The sequence below is a fragment of the Oryzias melastigma genome, linkage group LG9 (assembly GCF_002922805.2).
Source record: "Oryzias melastigma strain HK-1 linkage group LG9, ASM292280v2, whole genome shotgun sequence".
Taxonomy (NCBI): Eukaryota; Metazoa; Chordata; class Actinopteri; order Beloniformes; family Adrianichthyidae; genus Oryzias; species Oryzias melastigma.
In genome coordinates, this window is record NC_050520.1 from 29,264,697 (window position 1) to 29,288,946 (window position 24,250).

General features: G+C 40.9%; 1 protein-coding gene across 2 annotated transcripts in view; it reads left to right on the plus strand.

Moving 5' to 3' along the window:
- Nucleotides 1-24,250, plus strand: part of sema4c (sema domain, immunoglobulin domain (Ig), transmembrane domain (TM) and short cytoplasmic domain, (semaphorin) 4C) — a 118,708-nt gene that overhangs the window by 54,820 nt on the left and 39,638 nt on the right. For both annotated transcript variants that reach the window (XM_024275806.2, XM_024275808.2), the window contains one exon: nucleotides 9,984-10,178. In XM_024275806.2, coding sequence (XP_024131574.1) covers nucleotides 10,067-10,178 — 112 coding nt within the window. In that variant the 5' untranslated portion in view covers nucleotides 9,984-10,066. The remainder of the gene's footprint in view (nucleotides 1-9,983; nucleotides 10,179-24,250) is intronic.

Genomic DNA, 24,250 nt, shown 5'->3' on the forward strand with positions numbered 1-24,250 from the left:
GACAAAAGATATACAAAAATATAAATATAAGTAAAATATTTAAAGTACTTTAAGGTTAAAGTTGATTTATTCTGGAATTATATTTGCCTTTTTATTTTTCAAAGTACTGTTAAAAAGTTTTTAAAATTTTAAAACTGTAGTTTCAGTTTGTTCAATAAATGTTTATCCTGTTGGGCTCGCTACATGAGGTGTGTTTTGGATTTTGGCCCTCTGTGCGATTGAGTTTGACACCCCTGATCTAGAGACTATTCCTTGGAACACATTGCTGAGTGAGGAGTGAACGCTGCTGAATGAGCTGTTGTCGCTCTACAGAAACTATGTCCTCATAAAGATCTTTTTACTTTGGAAAAAAATGGCATAATTATAATAAAAAGACCACTGGGAATGCTACATCAAAGTGGGGCTTTAAGACATGTTCGTATCAACAATATTGGAGTTTGTGCTTTTATTTTGACGAAACATGATTTTGGTGCTAAATTCACAGCTTGCGGATCAACTCAGGTACAGCTGGCACTTTTCAGGCGTGTTCGGTTCGCCAAGCGTTTTTGTGTGCAGTCTGCCTCGGTTCCAGGCATCTGCCGTCGCTGACCAGAAGCCCAGATGGTCCTGCGGTCTGGTTGCGTGGAGTCGGCATGTCCAGCCTGATCTCACCTCCCCCTCTTCTTCCTCCCGTGATGCTTGCTCAGGTCTGAGCAGGTGTTTGGCCCGCAGTCAGAGTCCAAATCAGATCCATTTCATCTGTAATCAGCTGGAGCCCCTGGCACTGATGGAAGAGATCAGAGCCATGATCAAAGAATTATAAGCCGTCCAGCCGACCAGAACAAGAGCAAGGAGGCAACGCTGAATGAGGGGGAGGGGAGGGGGCAAACGCAGAGGGGATGAAAGGAGAGTCGATGGAGAATTGAAGGTCTGCAGAGTCTCTTAGGGGAGGAGATGAAAGAGGCAGGAGAGGTGGAGACATCACCCTGTAGGTCCTCATGGGAGAATCGTTTTTTTGTTTGTTTTCATTTCTACTAAATATTAAAAAACCCCAATATTATAGCCTTGAGATTAGAGGTTAATTAGAAGTGAATTCTAGTGAAAACGTTACATTTTCACTGTTTAGAGCTTTCAGTTCAACATAAAGACACATCATTGGTCCCCGAAGGCAAATTAAAAACAAAGCAGCACCGTTTGTCATTATCCAGGCTGATTTGAAATGCATAACGGTCCCCGGTCCAGTCAGGACATCATTAACTGGATGCAAATACGTGGAAACTGTGAAAACGTGGATGGGTGGAGCGAGCGCCGGCGACGGGGTGGCTTTAAAGCCGATTTCAAACGGCTTTTTTCAGACGCCAGTAAACAAAAGTATTGAACATATCAGAGAGGCAGCACATCTGGCACGCACTCTGCACAGCTGATCAAATCCCGCTTTGATTATTGGCCTTTCATCTGTGCCAGCGCCACACAGCACATGAAAGAAACAAGGCCGCAAACAATGGACGTCCTCCGCCGCCACGCTGTCATTGGACAGCTGGGTCTGCAGGTGTGGCTGGCTGCAGGGTGAGTTGTGCTGCTTAACGCTGGAGGTGGTCGGACTCTCAGACTGCGTGTGTGTTAGTGTGTGTGTGTGTGTGTGTGCTCCACTGTAAGTGAAGGCGGCTCCATTAAGCCCGCACTCTGAATGCCAAAAGCTCTGTATCACCTCTTTTGCCGTCATGTTTCCTGTCACCGCGGGAGAAAAAGCTTCTCAGCGTTTGCTCGCACTGATCCTCCAGCAAAAGCCAAAGAAATAATTGAGTGGAAATTGCCAGAAAAAGCTAAAGTACATATTGACTTCACTTCTCTTCAAAACCTACAAGTCATCAACTTTGCTGGAAGCTGTCACTCTTTTTTTGTCGTTTAAACAGATTTATTCCGCTCTGGACTCCACATACAGCCTTCAAATCTCCACATAAATGACGGGACTTTTTAAAATTAATATTCCAGCTGTTTAGGGAAAGCTTCTGGAACTTTCCATATATTGTTATGAGGGGAAAGTGGAGGCCGATTTGGACTCTGTGCTTTCTTTTAAAAAACTGATCTCTCATCCAGAGTGCTGTGTGACAGATCGGCGTTTTGATCTGTCGAGGAGACATTTGAATCACAAAAAGGAAAGTTGGGTCACAAGTGACGGGTATTTTATTCTGAAATTCTCTGCAGAAAAGATCAAACTTTTGGCAACTGATTTTTAAGTGAAAATAGAAAAAAATACATAAAATATTTAAAAAGTTGAAGAGAAGTCAGCTAGAAGAGAAAAAAAATAACTCCATATTTTCTCAAGAATCCGTGATAATTGACAAAAATGGTTTCTAGTGTCCATTTTTGACCTACAGAAGGTCCATGTTGACCCAGAAAACCCTAGAATAAGTATGCATCCTTATTGGTTAAAGCACAAATTAGTTTCTTGTGTCAAAATCTGACCACGTTGAGTGTTGCATAAATATTTTGGTATTTTCCAAAAATAAAAGCATACGGAATTTGCTTTGGTAACAGTAACTTGTATGTGAGATTGTAGTACCTAATACTCTGATATTTAAATACAAAATGTTTTGTGCATTTTTTATGTGAAGGGTGTATTAATATTAAGTTTTTTTAAGGTCATAGTCTTAAAACATTTTAATATATTGTCTTTTTTACACTCTTGGTGTATATTGTATTGTGATATAAACTCATCCAGTGGGGCTGTGTATGGACATGTGTATATATCACAATACAGTATATACCAAGAGTGTAAAAAAGACAATATATTAAAATGTTTTGAGACTATGACATTAAAAAAACTTAATGTATGCTCATGCGCAGTCTGTTCCTTTAAGGAGACGGTATACCTGTATTTACTGTAATAGTGGGATAGAGGGATCACACATCAGTGTAAGGGGGGGGGTGTCATAGACCCCATAAGAGAGCACAAGGGAAATGAAAGCCGGACAAATCAAAGGGAAAAGGGTACAAATGAATTTCCATTAAAAAATGTTTATAGATATAATGAGTTTTGGAGGTGTTTCTTTGTACACCTGTACTGGAAAATTTTGAGTTTTGACCTAATTAAGTGAAGTTATAGAATCTCCAAAGTAATTAAACCTAATCCTCCAAAGATCACATTTACAGAAAATTATGGAAAGTTTCATTAAAATTTTCCTTTAAATTGTATTTGTGCTGAATAAGTGAACTTTGATTAGTTCTTGATTTCCCCTGGTCTTCCTTTTCTTCTTCTGTCTTTCTTTCTTTCTTTCTTTTTTTTGGTGATAAACAGCTCACACGTACGATCTCACAGGATTATCTGGAGCTTCCAGATGGACAGAACCTCATGGGCTTTTAGCATTGAAGCATGCATTTTTTAGTATTAAAGGATATTGAAGGAATTTTTAAGAGTAACAACTACAACTGACAATAAAAAGAAAGCAGAGTGAGCAACCGTCTACATTTTAGTGATAATAACTCAACCTTAAAGTCACAGAAATTATCTGTTAGGATTTATTGGATTGTTTAATTTGCAAAATTTTCCTTTGTGTGAACTTTGAGATCCGGAAAGAAAAAGCCAAGAAAGGAAGGGAGGAGGTGAGGAAGTTAAGGAAGGAAGAAAACTGATGGTTTCCTTTCTGGTTTAAGATGAAGGAAGGGGCTCCTCAAGTCCATCCTGTCAGGTTATGTTCAACAGTTTGTGTGTATGTGTTTAGTAATGGACATCAAGTGTGTCCTGTTGGGGCGGAAGGTGGTAGACGGTTCTCTTTGTGAGCCTTCAGAGAGGTCAAAGGTTGAGGTGAAACGTCAAGCACTTGCTCAGGACGACTAACATGCATCTGGGGTTTTAAGGAGGTCACCATGCCTGTGTGTGTGTGTGTAAGTGTGTGTGTTTCCAGGAAAAGGGAGGGGGCAAAGTGAAGGACAGGAAGAGAGCAGCTCAGACTTAAAGGATACGGGGGGAGGGCAACGCCAAGAGGACGGACAGATTGGGGTTGAGGGTGTTTTTCTTCTTCCCTTCCTCTTTTTTCTTCAGTGACATCCAATTCAAAGAAACAATCTGGTGTTGCTTCCCTCCACACAGACTTATCTCACCTCCAAAAACACACACACACAGCGACACAAACTGATAGACACGCGCGCTTGAGCTCGCCGACCGGATCGGAACCCGTCGTTGGCGTCTTTGTATCGTTTAATGAGCCTCCCATTGTGGAGTGCTGAATGAAATGATTAGGCCGTCGCGTCTCGGCTCATTAGCTCAACGGCAATACCAGCGGCTGAAAGATAATGCAGCCGCGGGAGGACGCCACTTTGACAGACGGAGTGATGGACTCCATGTGGTCATTGGGGCTGAACGCCGCCGCTCGAGATGTAGCAGGATCATAGGATGACAATGAAAGCAACAAGAAATCGCTGCAGCTTCCTTCCTTATTACACAAAAAGTTTAGTTGAGAAGAAGCTGTGAAGAAAACCTAACAACTAATGCCAAAAAAAAAAAAAGTTAATTTGATTTATGTGGCGCCTTAAAATGACCTTGGTCAAACAAGGCACAGTATATTAAAAGTTCAAAAATCATATAGATAGATAACTTACATGAAACCAGAACAACACCAGATAAAAAACTAAGCTAAAACAATAAAAGAGTATAAACACACCAAGTGAGCATGGCGTCAAACATATTCTACGGGTGATGAGATGATGTTGATGTGATGAGTTCATGTGGCCTCAAACAAATGCAGTCATTTCAGTCCCCATTGTTTTTGCTATATGAATGTCGCCATGTTGTAACCAGATTTCTTTAGTAACCAGTGATTGGTTCCAGACAGTGTTTCTATGGCAACCACTCTTACCAATCAGGAGTGAGCTAGTTGGAAGACCATACCCCCTTTCACTGTAAACAAGCTCAGGAGAAAACTGTCGAATCAAGTGCTCCAAAGGTTTGACATGATCACCGCCTTCTTTTATTGAGGCCTCTGATTGGTCAATTCACCACTTGAACAACTTTTAACTTTTAGAGCAAGAGTGTTTACTCTGACCAATAGAATGACTGAGTAAAAGCGGTTTATTTCTCTATGGAAGTCTATGGGATTTTGTCTTCTTGGAACCAGGAGGAACTGAATCTATTTGAGGGTCACAAGGTTGCTGGAGCCTATCCCAGTTACAGTTGGGTGAACCCTGTACAGCTCGCCAGTCTAAGGGTCATTTGAGTTACCAGTGAACCTATGAAGCATGTTTTTGGACTGTGAAACTAGAGTTTACATGTAGAAGAAGAACATCCAAACTCCACACAGAAGGACTCAGTCGGGATTCGAACCAGAACCTTTTTGCTGTGAGGGGAAAAGCGCTAACCACTACACCACCATAAGGCCAAATGTTGAAATTTAATTTCAAAACCATCAAATCCCAAACAAACTCCAGTCTGTACATTAAATAAAGTGACGTTGCTCCTTGGACAAAGATCAAAGAGTCAGTAATACTTTATAATCATCCTTCGATCTTTGGTCAGCTTTATTGTTGCTGATTTCTCAGAAGAAAGAGGTTTAAATGTTGGGATTGTTTTGGAAAATTCTCCCTTTATTATCATTTAGTTTGCAGTCCATTTATTTGTTTTCCTGCTTTTCCTTTGAAGTTTGTTTTAATTCAGCAGCATTAAGCTCTAAGTTGGTGGTCATTTCTCATCCTTGTGTTTCTTGAAAAAACTAATCAAAACGTCCAAAAAAAAAAAAAAAAAACCCTTTTCAGGTTTAAATAATTTTGATTAAATGTTATTAAATGTTTGAAAAAAATAAAATCATTGATCTTGCTGAAGGATATGTGCCCAGAGCTTCTTTGAAGTTTTAATTATCTCTACAAAATTGGAAAATTTTCATCAAAATTGAAAAGAAAAAATAATAATTTGACTTCTGTCAAGATTTTTTTAAAAAGTGGTACCTGTGAAAATAACCACACAAAGCAACCAATTTCCTTTTATAATCAGCTTTTTATTAAAAAATGGAACAAAAATTTTGAATTAAATATACAATATCCCCAGAATTATTATTATTGATGTTTTTAAATATAGTTTCAGAAAAATCTGTTGAAAAACTCCTTGGATTGAAGGACTTAAACATCCAACACTTATGGAAAAAGTATAGAAAATACTGGATTTAATGAATAAAGTGATGAGTGAGGCTTATATGCAACAAAAAATGAGACAAAAGCACCAAAACTTTGTCCAAATGTGGATGCTTATGCTAGAGTTGGGCGATACTACTGAGCATTTGGGTATTGATCCGATACCAGTCAATATCACTGATATCGATGCTAATATAAATTTGTTTCTTAAATGTGGTGGATGTCACATAAACCTCAAAATCTCAATTGTTTTTAATTGCTATGAAAGTTTCTCTTTTTAAAATTGCTTAATAAACATGAAAAAAGGTTTAGGATGATATTTTCAATTAAATTGAAAAATAAAAACTTCTTGATATTGAATAAAAAGTGAAATAGTGATTGAAAAATAGAATCAAATAATTATAATGAACTATGAACTGTTTTGCAGACACAGTAAAGTTTTAAACAAGAGTGCTAATATCAATATCTGCGGGCCAGTATCGATCCGGTACCTATACTAACTTGAGATCGATACTATTAATATTTTGGATCGATCTTAGCATTAGCTTATTCAAAATCAGATGCTTTAATCTTCATCCTGTTACACAGCCGTGGTCCCTCCTCCTTCTATCATCCAACCTCCAGGATCCAGTTTTTACCTCTTTCCTTTGTAGCATGGAGGTAAAACAAGTGGAGTTTTTTTTTTTTGCATGATTCTCTTCTCTTCCAACTCTTCATCTCCTCTTCCATTCTCCTCTTCATTCTCGACTGACTGGAGCGCCGGGCGGAGAGAGGCTGTCGGCGTCGATCCGGTGAAGCCGCTGGCCGCGGCGACCGGCCTTTGAGAGCTTTCGTCTTAAGCCTGCGTTTAAGCGCTTTCATTTAACTGAGCGTCCCTGAGATTTGATCTCCAGACGACGGAGGAAGGGGCTGTGGGGGAAGGGGCACTCAGAAACACACAGTAATCAATAAAGAGTCACACAAGCTGGATGAGGACACACACACACACACACACACACATATCTGGATGCTGGTTGGGTTACAGCTGGGAGCAGATGAGGGAAACGGGTCAACATGTTCGCTTGACACAACGAACAGTGATATGAACGACTTATTTTTATTCATGATTACGTGGTTACAGGAAGTTATCGAGCAAATAAATTAGGAAAATTCGATTTTTGTCCAAGAGTATTCCCCTACCATCCTGGATGGTCAAAAGAGGGCAGGGAATGGTTTCCGAAATGTTTCCAGTATTGAAGCCCCCATCCCGCACCCAAACAAAAAGCACACAGTTGAGTGATTAGAGCAGAGGTACACCAACCTCCCTGAGCTTTTAGTGACTCTGAACCACCTAAACTTTCCCCTTTTTATCCCTGACACGTGGATGTCAACGTAGACCAAGTTGTTGTGACTTTGAACACTTGACTAGTGGGAGTTTAGAATGGAAGTAAGCGTGTAGGACCACAGCACTTAGAAGTGACATTTACATCTGACTGCAGCAGAAAATCTTTGGTCTTGCTGAGAACAGCTTTATAATCCTGGAAAGCTTTTTTTCTTTTTTTTTCTTTACTGAACAGAACATTTTGCTTTTGAAGACCTTTGTGGGATTCAAACAAAATGCCATTGGGTCTGAAGATTCTGTTTTCAGCGATGAGAACAGACTTTCTTCCATATTTCATACTTTTTCCAAGTCTTGCATTTTTCAAACTGCACTTCAAAATAATTTAGAGGAGAACTCCTCTCAAAAGTACTGTCATATGAAGGTAATTTAGAACTGAATAATCACTGAAAATGTTAAAAACAGCTGCAGATTCACAGCAGAAATCTTTTGCGTTCCTTTAAAGTTCAGAAACCACAAGGCTGACGGTTTTTGTTTGTTTAAGACAGTTAATTCAGCTTACAACAAGTAACAATTAATACTCGATTAGGTGTAAATTATCAGAAATGAAACTTCGAAGGGCATTATCCTGCTTGTACCAGTCACGTACCAAAGAAATAAATATTAAATCAATTTTAATATTTTAAAGCTTAAAATGACTTTTTATTGAACTTCATGTCAGTGGCTGAAAACCATTTGCCCTTCTGCCCAATGCACATTCTAATTACAGATTGCATCCGTATTCAAGATAGTGACACCTAGAGGACAAATAATACAAGTAAAGTTTAGCTCCTTCATCGGATATTTGCGATCTCTTCCAGAAAAATTGAGTACTAATGTTTATGATGTCTCAGATTCCATAAACATAATTGGGTATAGTAAAATACACTATAGACAATGTAATTATCGCTTTAAATTGCATCTTTATGTATACTTAGAATCATATTGGATTCTAAGTATATAAACTACACAAACCACATGAACTATTGTGACTGAAAGTGAATCCATTTTCAAAGTAATGTAGTTTGGTTAAGGACGTGATTTACTAACGTTTTTAACGTCAGTAATTTACTGATTCCCAACCTCCGGGCCTGCAAACCGGAATTGGTCTAGTACTGGTACGGGAACTGGAGGACCAGTCTGCGTCCGGTACCGCATGCTAAAGGTTGCTGACCCCTTAGTTCACAAACACCCAGTACGTCAAAAAAGACGAGTTGGTGACACCCAAGATGTCAGTCTATGACGCGGAGGGGTCCTTAACGAAACGTCAGCATGTGACGACTTGGGGATGAGAATGTTGGTCCCCACTACATGAGAGATAAATTGATATACAGATTAAGCAAAAACTTAACATCTTTTTGTGTCGACTCATCTTGTTGGTTGTCTCTGACGTTTGCAGGTGTTACCCAACAAGAAATGACAGACAAAAATCTGGCTAAAAGTTTCGTTTACGAAGACCTTAATGCTTCTATTCGTAGACGAATACGATTGGATTTCTCTCTATATCTCAGGATGACTGGGCACTGAATTGTCGCTGATGTCTAGCTGGTACCTTTAGACTTGTAGCATGCGCCAAGCTCTCCAGTCTAATGGCATTTCATGCCCTAAAGTCTTGGATCAGACCTTCACGGCTTTTCCAGTGCAACTGCCAGACGGTACTGGTCATAACCCATAGGCTAGGACAAACCAACAGACTCATCATGCAGGCAGCATTACAAATAACCCATAAAACAGATGATCTCGCAGGGGATCAGTAACTCGTTAGGGATTTTTTTTCCCCCTTCTTCTTTGCAAACTGTTTTATTTCTGCGAGTAATTGAATGAACTCTTTCGTCCATCATTCATTTATCTGTTTTAAAGCTTTTATCGTTGATCTTATCGTTATCTTCTTCCAACTGTCGTCTCCCATGAGGCGCAGAGTTTGGGAGTTGAACCAAAATCTGCTCCTATTAACCTGTGTGTCCACTCCACACACATCACGGTAATGCGTCAATCATTCAGTGCCCTTATTTGAAAGTAATGCCGCCTTTCAAGCCAGACACTTGACATATTCATTAGGTATAAAGCAATTCATTTACAACAGGCTTGTATTGGATTGTCCTTGCCTCAGCATTCATTTCCCAACAACGCAGGCGTTTGATGCTTTGCCAGTGCCAATTAACTTTGATAACTCAGCTCCAGCCTAATATACTGCCGCTGAATGGGCTTGACAAGAGCGCGGCGATAAGCTATTACGGAGCTCTCCGAGCAGAGATAGCTGGATTATGGCTCAAAAGGAAGGGAGGGGCAGGAAGAAGTTTTCCTGCGTGACCCAAAGTCATTAAAATGTTTTCCTTACACACAAACACACACACGTGCACAGATCCGCACGCCGAGGCGGACTCCATGTTGCTTGTGGATCTGGAGTTCTGGAGGGATTTTCAAGTTGGAAAACATGCACGGTCTAAGAAACGTTTCTAATATTTGAATATATGAAGAAACATAAGCATTCAGCTGACGTGTTGTCGTCTTTCTTCTCTTACTGCAGGAAGCCTGAATTCTTTACCAAGTTCTTCCAATCGACCGATTGGTTCCTGGTTCCGTCACTGGGTTTGATACAGGAGAGCTGACATGGCAGCCGCAGGCGGGATGAGAGTCCTGCTTCTGGTGCTGCTGCTCGGATGGGACACGTCAACAGGTCTCAATTGGAACCCAATCCCACGAAAGACTGTGAGATACCACGGTATGTACGCAAAGACTCATTCGTTTACAGGACGTTGGTCATTGCAATCATCAGCTAAACCCACACAGGTGACCCCGCTAGGCAGGATTTAAAAAGCATTCTAAATTGTGTTGGTATTTCAAGAGGAGCGAATAAAAAAAAATAGTGTTTATTGTGAGAGATACGATCTATAAATATGCAGAGATAGGTGGAAACACACTTGGACACACATTTTATAGACTTTTCCCTGTCAGACATTTATTTTGACATCATTCTCTCTTGTTTAAACTCTCAAATTTAAAACTTTTGTTGAAAAAATAAGTCCAGTTTTATAGAGTGAAAAAAAGATCAGATTGAAAATTGAAGAATTGATCAAACTTGATTGAAAAGGTCAACCGAACAGTGAAATTCCAAAACCGCAAAACTGCGATACCATGAAAGGTGAGTGGCGATATAGTGAGGGAACGTTGTATTTATTAACCATTTAACACGGAGATGTCGATGGCGATATTTAAATAATGCACTCCTTGATACACACACATAAATACATACAAATATATATATATGTATACACACACACATATTAATAAATATCTCACGATATACCACAATAAGGTATATTTTCAGTTATACTCTGGAAAAAAAAGACAAAAATGTCATGAAATACTTTGCTCTGATTTTATATTTTCAATTAACATGTAACTGAATAGTTACAAATTAAAAACCTTTATGAAAGCACAAGTCTCTTAGTAAAAAACTTAATCACAAAAAATAAATAAATAAAGACAATTAAAACAATAGAAGAGAATGATAGAAACTTTTCCCCCAGCAGTACTGTACAGTCATTTCTCATCACATGTATTGATAACGTATCATCGGTTGATGATAAGTTTCGCCATGTTGGATCAGTGTCTGCATCCTCCTAAAGGTCAGTGTTGTCAGAGGTGGAGAAGCTGTGGTTGAGAATCCCTCCGCCTGGACTCCACAGCCCGACTGGCAGTGCAGAAGCCGACTTCCCCGTTTTCTCATTTCACCGCTTTACCGGCGTCCCGGGAGGCCGATTTGCTGCATCGCTCTGACAGAATCCTCCGATTTGGGATGATATGTGTTGTTCCACATCTGATTCGAGTTTTCTGTTGTATCACAGGGATTTTTTTTTCTTTTGCTAAAGAGGTTCTCCTCTGTGAAACAAAGCTCGAGTGTAATCCGAGCTCTGAGCCGCATTCTCTCTTTATCTCCGTCTTTTCTCAGCAGGCAGACCCTGCTGTCCTCACTAACAATGGCTATTGTTGAAAGCTGACAAAAAGGTTTTTTTTTATAACCCCTTAACTTTTTTGTTCCTTCCTTTCCGTCAGGGTTTGAGGAAATGGAATAAAAAGGTTTAACATTTAAAAAAAGCAAAGGTGCTTTTTTTTCCCACCTCTTTGTTGCACCTTTCCCTCTTTTCATCCCATTCCCGACTCCTCTCGCTGCTCCTTAACACTGTTTATCCCTCCCTTCTTTGGCTCATCGCATCAACCCGAAATGCTCTTATGCCATTTTAACAAAGAGCTTCAATTTCAGCTGCTTTCAGTAGGAATCCCAGCAGAGGGTTTTTATAAAAAAGCATTTTTTTCATGCTGCTATCACCCACTTCCAATCCCCTCCTCATCATCAGTACAGTTGTGGTGGGAAAAAACAATCAACAAGGTGCTGATAGTTTCTGCTAAAGCGCTCCGGTGAGACAAATGGAAGACTGGAGTCGGCACAGAACGGGCCGGGTTGGACGCAGCGCCAAAAAGAAAAAAAAAATACCGGATGAAGTAGAAACATGTAAGACTCTTGTATCATCCAGTAAATGAAAACTACCGTCACAAATACAACAGCCATCGCGCGATGGCCAGGCAGTCGCTAGGCAGATGCCTGGCAGCCACCAGGCGTGCAGAATGACCCGTGTTTTATTTACTGGGTGGCTGTCTGCTGGTGGTGGTTGATTTGGCTGTCCGTGCTCTGTGGTCGCCAAGCTGTCTCCCGATTTTGAAATAAGGTGATACCTGCCTGACCAGACTGCCATGGCGAAACCTCAAAATGTGCCCGGGCGGCCACTGACCGAATGAAATAATTTATAACTTCTTAGCCTTTAAATAAAACAATATTAACAGGGGAAAAGTAACCTGTCATAAACAACTTAGCATTTAAATAGAGTGGAAATAGGGTGAACAATGAATTTCGTCTGCATACTTTTCTCTGCTGCTGCTGAGGTCTCACGGGACTTGTGAGAATGGTGAGGCTGTGATTCTGCTGGGTCCTTTATGCAGGTAAAGAAAAGTTTCAAACAAAAGTGGAAATTTTAATATCTGCGGTTAAGTATCAATCCGATACCATTAGCAACTTGAGATCAATACTATTGATCCGCCAAGCACTACCTCATAGGATTTGCAATAGTTTGTGTATCACATTGATACGTCTTTTTGTAACAATTGAGTGTATGGGGGCCATCTTTACAAAAGGCTGCCATTTTGGGTTTTTCTTGTGGCTAACATACTTTTCTGAAAGAAGGAATCCTAAAGTACACTCATCCCAAATGTGGCGCTTGTACCACAAAATGCACGATTTGTCTAAAATATCAGCCTACTGTCTCGGCCCAAGGTTTCCCTCCCTTTTCGTGGCGTCTTTTGAGCGAACTGAAAGCCTCATTATGACTCCTCCATGGGCTTTGATTGAAGTGTTGCACCTGAGCGCAGGAACATTCACCAAGCTGCCCCATTTGCATTGGGAACAAGCGGGATTATCCCACCGCGGAGGTGAAGAAGTGCGATTTTTTTCAGGCTGAACGCTGGCTTAACTGACTTTTATGGATGGCTTCTCTCCGTGGGGCTGAGGAGAGGAGAAACTGATAAAAACAGGAGAAGAGTCAAAATGAAAAGAGAGACTGGGTGTATAATGGAAAAAAAAAAAACTTGAAAGATTAGTAGAGGGGCAAAGAAAGAGAGTAGGAGAGTGCGGCCAGCAGCGATGCACCTTAAAAGGACCGAAAAGAGATGATGGACAGAAACACACACACATGCGCACGGTTTCATTTCCTACTGAGGCACTCTATCCATGTTGGGTTTGCATGCATTCAGACAGGAAGTAACAACCAGAGAAGAAATAATACAGAATGTGTTTAGTGTGTGTGTTTTTATTGTGTGTGTTGCTCTGGATCTGCCAGTTTAATTCCCCTTTGTTTGCATGTGTGTGCGTCTGCATGTGTGTAGTGCTTAGGCCAGCAGTCTGAGGGATTTGCAGCCCTGCAGCGTGGACAAGGTGTGTGTGTTTGGGAGCTGGGATGGGTTATGGTGGGCCAGAGATGGCTGAAAAGATAATATTTACCCCCGCCCATGACTTCCATCCCTGCCCCCACCCTGCAATTACACGAAGCCTGCACAGGGCTGCAGGAGAAAAGACACAAACATCCTCTTTTTTCATGCTTTTTCCCTCAGCTGTCGTTCCAGTATCTTCTACTTCCTGTTTTCCTTGACTTTTCCGGGCTCACCTGTTGCAGCTTTCAGGGTTGCTGCGATGCAAAATAAACCACTAATGAGACGTTTCATGTACAAACATAACACTCACGTAGCCGCTAACGAACGCCACAGATTTACATACGCTTCAATATCCTGTCACTTTTTCCTCAATTCAGGGATCTATCTTGATTTGCTTTTTTCCGCTTTTGATGACATTCTACAGTCTTTTTCTGAAAAAGTCCAGAGTTAGTTATCGTTGGTGGCAGACAGCTCCAAGTCACAAAATCCTCAACAGACTGAATCTTTCATTGCGGCTCTTCATGAATGCATAATTTACAGAAATCCCAAATTTATTTGAGCTCACTGGATGTTAGAAAGACTCTCAAATGTTGGAATTAATACTTTATTGCTTGGGCACTAGTTCAATATTCTACCCTTTGCATGGGTGTGTCTATAAAGACAGACAGGGTGGAATCTCCAGGGAGAGAAACTGGCAGCACAAAAATGTATTATAATGATTTGGATTTAAGTAAATCAGGACTTCTGAAAGCAGAATAGTTGTAACAAAAGAAGCACTTCAACCACCTCCAGTGCTCTTTTTAATTATGGCTATGCCTTTTTTAAGCATAACCCGAGAAAAAAAAAAAAAAAAACTGTTGCTTTCTAGTACATAGCTTCTGCAGAGCGGCAGTAGTACGTTAGAAATATACCTCTACGTTGTGAGTGGGACTGTTGGTGTGAAGCAATACCACCCCCTTCCTTCTTCACGTTGTTGAGAGCTCTCTGTTTACATGCTAACTATAGCTAGAATATAGCCCCATACAACCCTAATCTAACATTAACGTGCAACAAAAATGGTCAGAAATATTAATACCGTTTTGCAGCTCAGACGAGGAAAACAAAGATGTACATGCAGGGAGCTTGTATTTGTGACGCCACAATTATAATCTTTTTACAAACTGTTTTTCAAACTCTTTTTTTCATCTACTCCTGATTTACAACAATTTGACCTAAAAAATACATAGAGATGCAATTTTAAAGATGATTTTTATTTATATATGTCCTCTATAACCAGGAAACTGACACAAGAACATGTTAAAAAGACCAAAAAAATCATTTTTCATTGGAGTGGGTCTTTAACTTCACTTATTTTATTCTCAAACAGGTTTCTACAGATTTATTTTTTTATCAACTCTGACTGATTTGGTCATTTAAACCCCACATTTACCTTTAACCCCCCAGGTCAGATATGGAGTGATAACTAGCCAACTTTAGTTCCACTGAGAAATCCTTAAAATAATTCCCCTCACTGTTTGATTTCCTGGGTGTGGTAGCTCGACTTTCAGGAGCTCAAATCAGCTCAGTTTGTGTTGGACGGAAGTGTTTGCTTGGAAGTCCTGTTTTAGCTGGAAGTAACCCAATAAGTAAACTTTTTTTATGGTATTCATGTAGTTGTACTTTTTCTCTAGTTCCCAGGGGTCTTTAGTAAACCAGAAAAAGAGGAATTAAACTTTAAAGTTGATAGGTGCATTTGTTTCCCCTAAATTATGCTAATGCTAAATAGCCAAATGTTCACCACTTTATAAAACACAAGGCCACATTTATTTGGAAAACTCTTTGAATACTCATACAAGTGAGTGCATTAGTTGATTATTAAGAATATTTGACAAATTCTTGGTCAAAGAAGTAGTAAAGTTTACAATTACAAATAGAGAGGGAATTCAGACATAGCATCTGCTGTGGAGCCCCTGCTAAAATTAAGGCTAGCATTAGCTATTAGCATCAGATGAACCCTCTGTTGCTGCGCTCTTTCTGCTGCCAAATCAGACACCTTCTCTTTGTTCAGCCCCTCACTCTTTTCTTTTAGTTCTATGCAAGTTCTTACACACAAAATCCTCAGGGTGGGCCAGTCGGCCATGTCTGCTGCGAGATAAAACACAACGTTTGTGGATAAACAGAAAGAGGAGGAAAGAAAAGAGGGAAACAGAGTCTGTTGTGATGTGATATTTTGCTTAAAAATCAAGCTAGCTTTGATGCATCAAATGGTCTTTAAATAAAAGCCAAAGCAAATGTCTGACTCTGGATTTAGAAGGAGAAACATAAAAAGGGTCTCTGACCTCCAGAGACCCTTTTCCCTTTTCTTCACCCTTCTTTTTTTTCATTCTTCCCTCCTGCTCTCTGTTTCTCTGCCCTCCTTCTTCAAACCCTCCAATTACAGCAATGAGTGGTTGAGAGGGAGGTGGAGAAGGAGGGCTGTGCGTGACTGGAAGGGTTGATGTGCGAGATGCAAAAGGGGAACTGGGGGGGGAGGGTGCAAAAGGAGGGAGATTCACTGCCACTTTTATCTGCGATGAGTGTCGCTCATCCCCTGACCCGCTGCCGATTGGTCAGTGAAGATTAACAGCTGGGACCACACGCCAGGACCCGGAGTGCTCTCCGTTGTCATCCTGACTGTGTGAGAGCGGATGTGTGGGCAAGTGGGTACGTGGATTAAAATGAAAATGCCACTCTGAGGCGACTCTTAGCCCAAGCACCTTCTTTTTGTTGATGCGGTTCGGAACAAGGAACCGCAGCGATTTGCTGCCAACAGCAACACACTCAAATATCCTGCATATATTACAGTGATCTTCACTGGGAGGATTTTTCACCTGTAAAGTCCTGATAAACTATTCAGAAAACATCACATGTGAGCATGGATGACACGATTAAAGCCTAAATTAAGAAACAAGAAACACACAGCAAATAGTGTTGCTTTTTCCCACATTTTTTTAATGTTTACTTAACAGTATTGTAAAATTGAAACAAATGGCTTTTCAAGCATTGGGAACAATAAGCAAAACATGCAAAGCAAGATTTTAATGCAAAAAAGGCAGGGGTGGAGCTACAGGGGGGCAAGGGGGGCAACTGCCCTACAAGCTAAAAGTTTTGTCCCTCCATTTTTGAGTCAATATGGATTTGTCGAAAGCTAAATAATAGTTAAAAATAAAAAAGAAGAATATTAAACCCGTATTTCTCCTGGATTTAGACTGATCCCAACACACAATAAAAGTAAAGCCATCATAGATTGAATCCTTGTGGGAAGGTTTGTGTAAAACAGGTAGAGTGTTCAGTTTTTTTTAGACAAAACCTCTTCAGCCCGCCCCTTTGACCTTTGACTTCTCAGCGATACATTTATCATTCACCACCATGACTGCTTTGCTCCCTGGTGTTTCGTTCAATCACAGCATCTCATGGGGTGTTGGAAAGACCAGATAAATATATGGTTGAATCTTTCACCGTAGCACCGTACTCAGCCGAGCAAGCGACCCCCTCTGCTTCCTCTTGACCCCCGGTGCACCTTTGCACCGAGCTTGAGCGCTCATGTGATGTCCATTTCATGGGCGTTGGATCTTGAATGTGAATGAGGGGTTCTTTAGTTTTGAGTTTGAGTGGATGTGTTGCTGCTGAACCCCTGGTCTTCAGACAAGAAAAAAACCCCTAGAAGTTCACGTGCATTTCTTCATGCACTTTGGGTGATTAGAATAGTAAGAATTCTAGTAAGAATTGTTGAGCCTTGTGTCCTTGTTTGCTGCAGTCAAATCCTTTGTCACAACTCCCTTTATGGGTACATATGGGGATTCTGCGGGCGATAATTTGGCCAAACCAGTACAGGGAACACAGGTGGCCCACACAAAATCTCAAGGTCAGAAACTACTTGGACCGGCCGTGGGGTAGCTGTGGTGCAGAGGTAGGGTGGTCGACCTCTGGTTGAAAGATTGCAAGTTCGACCCCCCAAATCTTGCACATTGCGCAGGGAGCCCATTATGTTCACGTTTCTTTTGCATATCCTGATAGAAATGAGGACAATCAGAGTATAGTTTGTGTGGGCATCCAATGGGTGACCTACAGGCACTTGCGTAACACCTTCCTGTGTCCGGAATTTACGTGTGTGGCATAGGGGGACCCTACGATAGTATGACTTGTGTGCAACTCAGTGGCCAAAATCTGAATTATTCCCCTGTCCTTACGGCTTCTCCCTACCCCTCCAGTTGTAGGGGAATTTGAAGGGGTAGGTGTCCAAATGTCTTTTTTCAAAGGGAAGGGGTGAGGACTAAGAGCTGACTATCCATCCGCCGGTAGAATGATCCATGCATTTCTTCACGTAGGTGTGCTCTGAAGCACAGAAGTTTACATTTAACCTTTCTGCTATCTTATGGGGTCCAGATGACCCCAGCCTTACATTGACATGTTATCCATACCATGACAAATCTGGACATAGGTGGACAGGCCCCGGACACTAGTAAAGATAAAAAATCATTGAAATAGAAAGTTGTGAGGTCCAGATGACCCCACTCCCAATGTCAACATACCTAAGATAGCACAAGGGTTAAAGGTAAGGAATGACTTTTTGTTTCAGCATGACTTTCTAAAGATATATAGGAAATTTTGGTATGTATCTTACAAGTATTTGCAGCTACTGGCTATCATAGATGATCCACGACTATTGATGATGTCATTGAGCGGTAGTGACGTCCAAATTTGAAGACACTATTTTTCCATAACTCTGTTTGGAGGGATAAACGTAGGGATAGGGAGAAGCTGTAGGGGTAGGGGAAGAATTCGGATTTGGGCAAAGGGTGCAACTTTTATTATCTTTATATAGTCTTACCACACTCAAAATTGTATGTTCCTTTTTCCTGACACCTGGAACTGCAAGACACACTTTCACTCTTCTTGAGATCAAACCTCTCCTAGAGACGACTAAAGTGTCGCCTAAGGGGACTGTTAGACAGTTTCACGTTTGTGCAACTTACGAATACTTCACGATAAACTTACCTCATGCACGACAGTGGTTTGTCTTATTTTTGTGACGAACCTTGAGGTGGCCACATGAACTGCAAGTGAACTCATTAAGATGTGGCCACTCCTCTCTACGACCCGATAACCCAAAAACCTACAGCACCCATATGACTAGCCAAACATGTCTACGATCTGAGCAACCAATAATCAGAACTGTTTGCAGCACATTTGTACAGCTTCGTTTTTTTTGTATTTGCGTCCCCCATCTTCTAAAGATCCACCACAACACAGTTTGCCTCCCTCACAGAGTCAAATTACACATCTATGAGTGTGTCTGAACTTCAAAGACTCCTCTGTGAGTCTCTGTGTGCTTCATCACTGCTGCTTGAAGCAAAACAGCCTAACCCTCTCCAGCTGGTGCCTGCCGCTGCACCGCGATAAAATCTCCTCTGTGGCATCAGCTCCTGATTCACTGAGCATGTTGTGGATCGCAAGAAAGACCCCCCACTTAGCTGGACTGTCTAAGCCACCCCCCTAGCACACACCCCCATCTCCCTTCTTTCGCCTTCCCACATCCACAGCCACCATCAAAGCTGTCTTCTTCTTTTGGTTTTATCATCTTCCTTTTTTCTCAGTCCTTCAGCTCTATTTGGCAAATTATTCTTAATCAACATTTATTTAAAACAAAAAAAAAGAAAATATAGGTCTATACATGCATGTGGGGTGTATCTTTACAGTTTTTTCTGCTACCTGCTCAGAGGAAGTTCTGACACTTCCTGCAACTAAACTATCATCTCTCAGCTTGCCTGTGCAGCTGCTTTGCGATTTTTTTTTCCCAATCATCTGTCTGCTTTTTGTTTCACATTTGCAGTTGCTTCAAAGCTTTCCTTAAAATAGTCTTTTAATCACAGTTTTCTGTGCGAGTTGCTCGGCGGTTAGAAGCTATAAGAAGTGGCTGGCTGTATTTTTAGCCGAGGGATCAGAGAGGCGAGGTTTGGATTGGAGTGCTCTCCAACCGGCCACAGAGCAGCAGGCGTCTCCAATCTTCACCTTCACACGGCTCGAGTGTTTCGTCTGGTCAGAGAAGGAGATTATGTTTAAAAAAGACTAAGATGCTTAAAATTATTTGCACATTCCCATCCATTATCTCTGCATCCTTTGACTCTATTCAGCACTTGCCTGCTGCTGTTTCCATGGAGTTCAGCGACTACACGTCATAACAAAGAAAACGGCCTTTAATATTAACCGTCCCTGTTACTGTTTGACAGTAAATTGCTTTTATCTTATTACTTTAGCGGGGAATCTTCAAGCTGACATTTACATACGCTGTCGTTTGCTCTTGACAGCTCTCCATTCATTCTCCTGCTGGAACAGTTTGATTCGTTTCAACCCCTAATGTTATTTTATTTATTAAAATTTCAGCACGGCTCCATCAAAGCAAACATTTTTGTCCTTGCACTGCATTCCAAAAAGCAATAACGCTCAGTGAAGCTAGCTGTGGATCCGCTGCTTTTAATAGCAGTTAAATAAATACACGTTCAGATTGTGCTGCTTTGTTTATGCCTAATGCACTGTGCCATTCTCTGTGTAAAGCTAAATGAAGGTTGCATGATGCTAGCTACCTGTTAACAGTGTTAAAATGTCTATAAAACCTTTTTTTTGTGGTGATTTTGAATGGATGCACAACAGGAGTCTCATGTTGGGGATTCGCATGGCAGGACGTCAAATTTTTAATGTTAAATCAATACACAGATGTGATCTGAGATCCTACGGTGCTATTTGAGGGTCAGGCGCAGCACGTTAGTCTGGCAGCAGTGTGATTTGAGCGGGAGAACTCAGCTTTAGCGTTCAGTGACTAGATCAGCGTGTAGAAAAAAAAATCCAATATGGCGGCTCGATGATAGGATTTTTGTCCCGAACTTCCTTCAATTTCTTTAACTCGCTGGTGCCGCGGGTTAGCCGGAGACTGTCCCGGCTACTGTTGGGCGAAGGCAAGGAGCCCGCTACGTATGATAGCACAGTGAGCTAGCGGACCTCGTTAGCTCTATGCGACCCTGGGCAGCGGCGCTTGCTATGCTGGCCCACGGGCCATTAGCTGTCTGGCAGATGGAGAGCCTTCACTGGTGCTGTCATAGCGCCCGCTATAGTAAAAAAAAGATCCTCGAGTTTTATTTATAGGCTAAGTAAGCCACAAGTGTAGTCATGTCATTGAATAACTGTTAAAAACATTGTACTTTTTGGTGAATATGTAGGTCCACAGTAAAAATTGGAAAAAAATTAAAAAAAAAGATGCCAAATACCATCATTTTAATAAATGAAAATCAGAAACTTGAAACATGGTTCTTTGCTAACGGCATTACTGCCCCACTCTTACTGAAAACTTGGCCAAACGTCAAACAGATCAGTAACAATCAGTGTTGGAAAGAGCTCCTTACAAAACTAATTATAGTAAAGTATGGCTTGTAACTATTTAGTGTAAGTTATTACTAATATATTTTGAGTAATTATTCCTACTCATTACTTCTTCATTAACAGAAATATTGTAATTGTTCAAAGCACCAATCTGACCAACCCCTTTCCCCCCCTTTTTTCTCCACTTGTCATTCAATTTGATCTTTCCTAAGTAATTTAAATTACTCAGCTAAATATCCTATTAGGCTTCATAGACTCAAACAGTTTAATTGCATTTTTGTGTTCCTCTAACAGGCATGTCCAGTCCTATAATTTCACTGAGCTACTTTCTGTCTGGTTTGCTGTCTCAGGCTAACAAGTAAAGTCATTTATATTTGTTTTACTCTGTCTGAGGGCTTGAGTTCCATGTTTGGTCTCTGTGATTTGCTTAGTGAACCCAGTGTTTACATTTATTTGGACTACTATAACTCTTCAACCATTTATGCAATTACTTCCAGCGTATTCTGAAGCAGAGAAAAGTTGTTTTACGCTGATATGCAACACTTCACAGTCGTGAAATGCTTACGCCATAACTACTTAAAGTAAATTGACTAATTCTAACGTGTGCCATTGTGGAACCTTTTACATGAGTAATGAAAAGATGTTTTTCTCCACATCAGAATCAGCTGATTAAAGTTAATTGCGTAAACTGTCGAGGGCTTACAATATGTCAAAGGCCGAATCTGAATTCTTCCCCTATCCCTACATTTAGCCCTCCCAACTGAGAGTTATGGAAAAATAGTGTCTTCAGATTCAAACTCGCACCGGTGACATCATCAATAATCGCCGGTTAGCTATGTTAGCGCGTAGCTGCCAGTGTTCGGAAATACATGACATTGGTTTTATAACTTTAAGAAAGTCATGCTAAAACAAAAAGTCATTACTTAAATCTAAAGGTCTGTGCTTCAGAGCGCACCTAAGTGAAGAAATGTGTGGGTGGACGTCGTGCTGTGCCGTGTTTCGCCCTCGCCACAGAGGGCTCTACATCCCTCCGTGGCGAGGGTTGGCCCTCAAAAAAAATATTTAGGACACCCCTATCTCTTCAAATGTCCCTACAATTGGAGGGAAAAGGAAGAAGCTGTAGGGATAGGGGAAGAATTCAGATTTGGCCAAAGAGTGCGTGTAATTCAGATGTTGTTGGCGAAATTTCTAGTGTTAAAGGGTTAAAGTAGTAACCACTAGCTTCCTTTTTATGGACCATAACATTGTGAGGTTGCTCCTTCGATTGTCCTTTCTCCCTACCAAAAAAAGATTGTTAATAATAGTGATTATTAAACCAAATTGCCCCTCATCTAAATGCAAATCAGATTTTTTGTTCAACTTTCGCAGGTACAGAAAGTACCTTCAAAGTGTAGTGAAGACGTACTATTCTAAGATGGCATACGGTAGCATAAGGGATTACATTGAAGAGTAATCTGTAACATGTTACTGTTGGGAAGTAACATGCACAATATCTGTAAACGAATGAGTATTGTACACTTAATGTTTGAGAACATCAATGTCAGAGATAAAGTCATATCAAGGGTAGATTGGGATTTCTCTTCAAATCGACCATGTTCTTTATCGTATCATCTCTGTTGGTCCAACCCGTCAAATCAGCCTCGTATTTCCTTTTCATTCTGACTGGGTTCTTGCCTGGATTCCTCCTATCATCTGTTGAACACATTACCCTGTGTTTTCCCTCTATTTCTGATTTGGTCTCCTATTCTCTCATTTCTTCTGCTCCCTGCAAAGCGTTATTACCAGCTATCAAAAGCCTTATAATTTGACTCAAACCACCAGTAGCTGCACTCACTCTAGGCCCTTGAAATAATGGGGAAGCCTGAAAATACTCCTATTTAAACAGTATTCTGATATCCGCAACCCAATCTGAAGGCTGATTGTTCCCCAGCAGCGTTGTGGAGGGCAGCCCTACGAGAGCATAGTTGTGCTGTGGTGTTGGCAATAACTGCTGATCTTCATAATGTTCTTGTCCTTTATAATTGGCTCCATCAGTTCTCGAAACAGACAGCGTTCAGGCGTTACAACCTGCAAACAAACATTAATGACCTGCAGCTGCGTCCAGCCGTGTGGCCGTTAAAGAGACAGCTCGTCCGGATCCCGGCATGTCTCGCACAGCCTCAGGGCTGCCACAGCGTGGTGGCAGATGGAAACCCCGTCTGCACGTATCTCTTGTTAATGACAGAGCGGCTGATCATGGAGCCACTGAGCAGGTACTCATGAGAGTCATTGAGGACTGCATGCAGGAGGTACATGAGTGCGGACGTGCACTGATTTGTGTGTGTGTGAGCGGTGCAGCTCTGGAGGCTTCACTGCACGGCGGTGTGCAGCACAGCAGATGTGCTCCGTTTTTCCCCTCGAGGACGTTGCCTCTCTCCTCTTCCTCATTGCACAAACCCTCCAATGTTTATACATCTCTGCTCTTCAGATAATAAGCTGACTTCAGTGCTTATCCCTCTTCCTTCCTTCGGTTGCTCACTCCCTCTTCTCATCTGTTTCTCATCTTCCGTCTTAGTGCTCCTCAGACTGTTCAGAGATCTCTTTCTGTATGTTTGCACTTTGTAAGGGTGGAGGTGATAATCACTATAAACACTTGATGTTAAAAGTAAGTCGGTAATTACATCAGGACCTGGTCTTTAGACTGAACAAAAGGTGCCACAATTTCTAACAGTCATTTAACACGGGATATTCAATTGTTTTGTCAAAGATTAGTCCTAAATTTGTCCAAAGTTATGCTATAATCTTTCTTGCTGGGTTGTTTAACTGTTTACCATATTCCAAATCATTAGGGAATTATGGTCAGACAGCTATTTAGAGAAAGTACATTATATGTTTTCTGGCTGAAACCTGTGAAGAGGTTTGAGGCATATCAGAACACCAGAGAATAAATAACACAAGCTCTTTGATTTAACATTTATCAGATTATTGTGAATCTGATGAATATAGTCTTTGCACTGAATTACTAGCATAAAATATGACATAACAGCACAAATCTGCATTTTTCTGCGTCAAAATCAGATGATTTACATGACTGCTGCACAGCAAACCGCTGCTTTTATCTGCTTCAGAATCCACTGGAATTATGTTAATTGTGTCTAAAAAAATGTCAAGACTGGAGCTAAAGCTCTGGTGTTAAAGGGTCATACAGTGTGTTGTGATATCAGTTGATAAATGGCCCATTAGGTTCTGTTATAAATGACTTTGGAAAGGTCCTATAAGTGAGTTAAACTTTTAAAAAGTCCATTACTCCACAAACCTTGTATCCCCTTACAGGAATCTATAAGAACCTGTCAAAGAATGCACTGAACAGCAGTGTCCAGATAAGGATAATTAACACTAACTTTTGGTTACCACACTCATTACTTTAAGCTACTAGAAGGG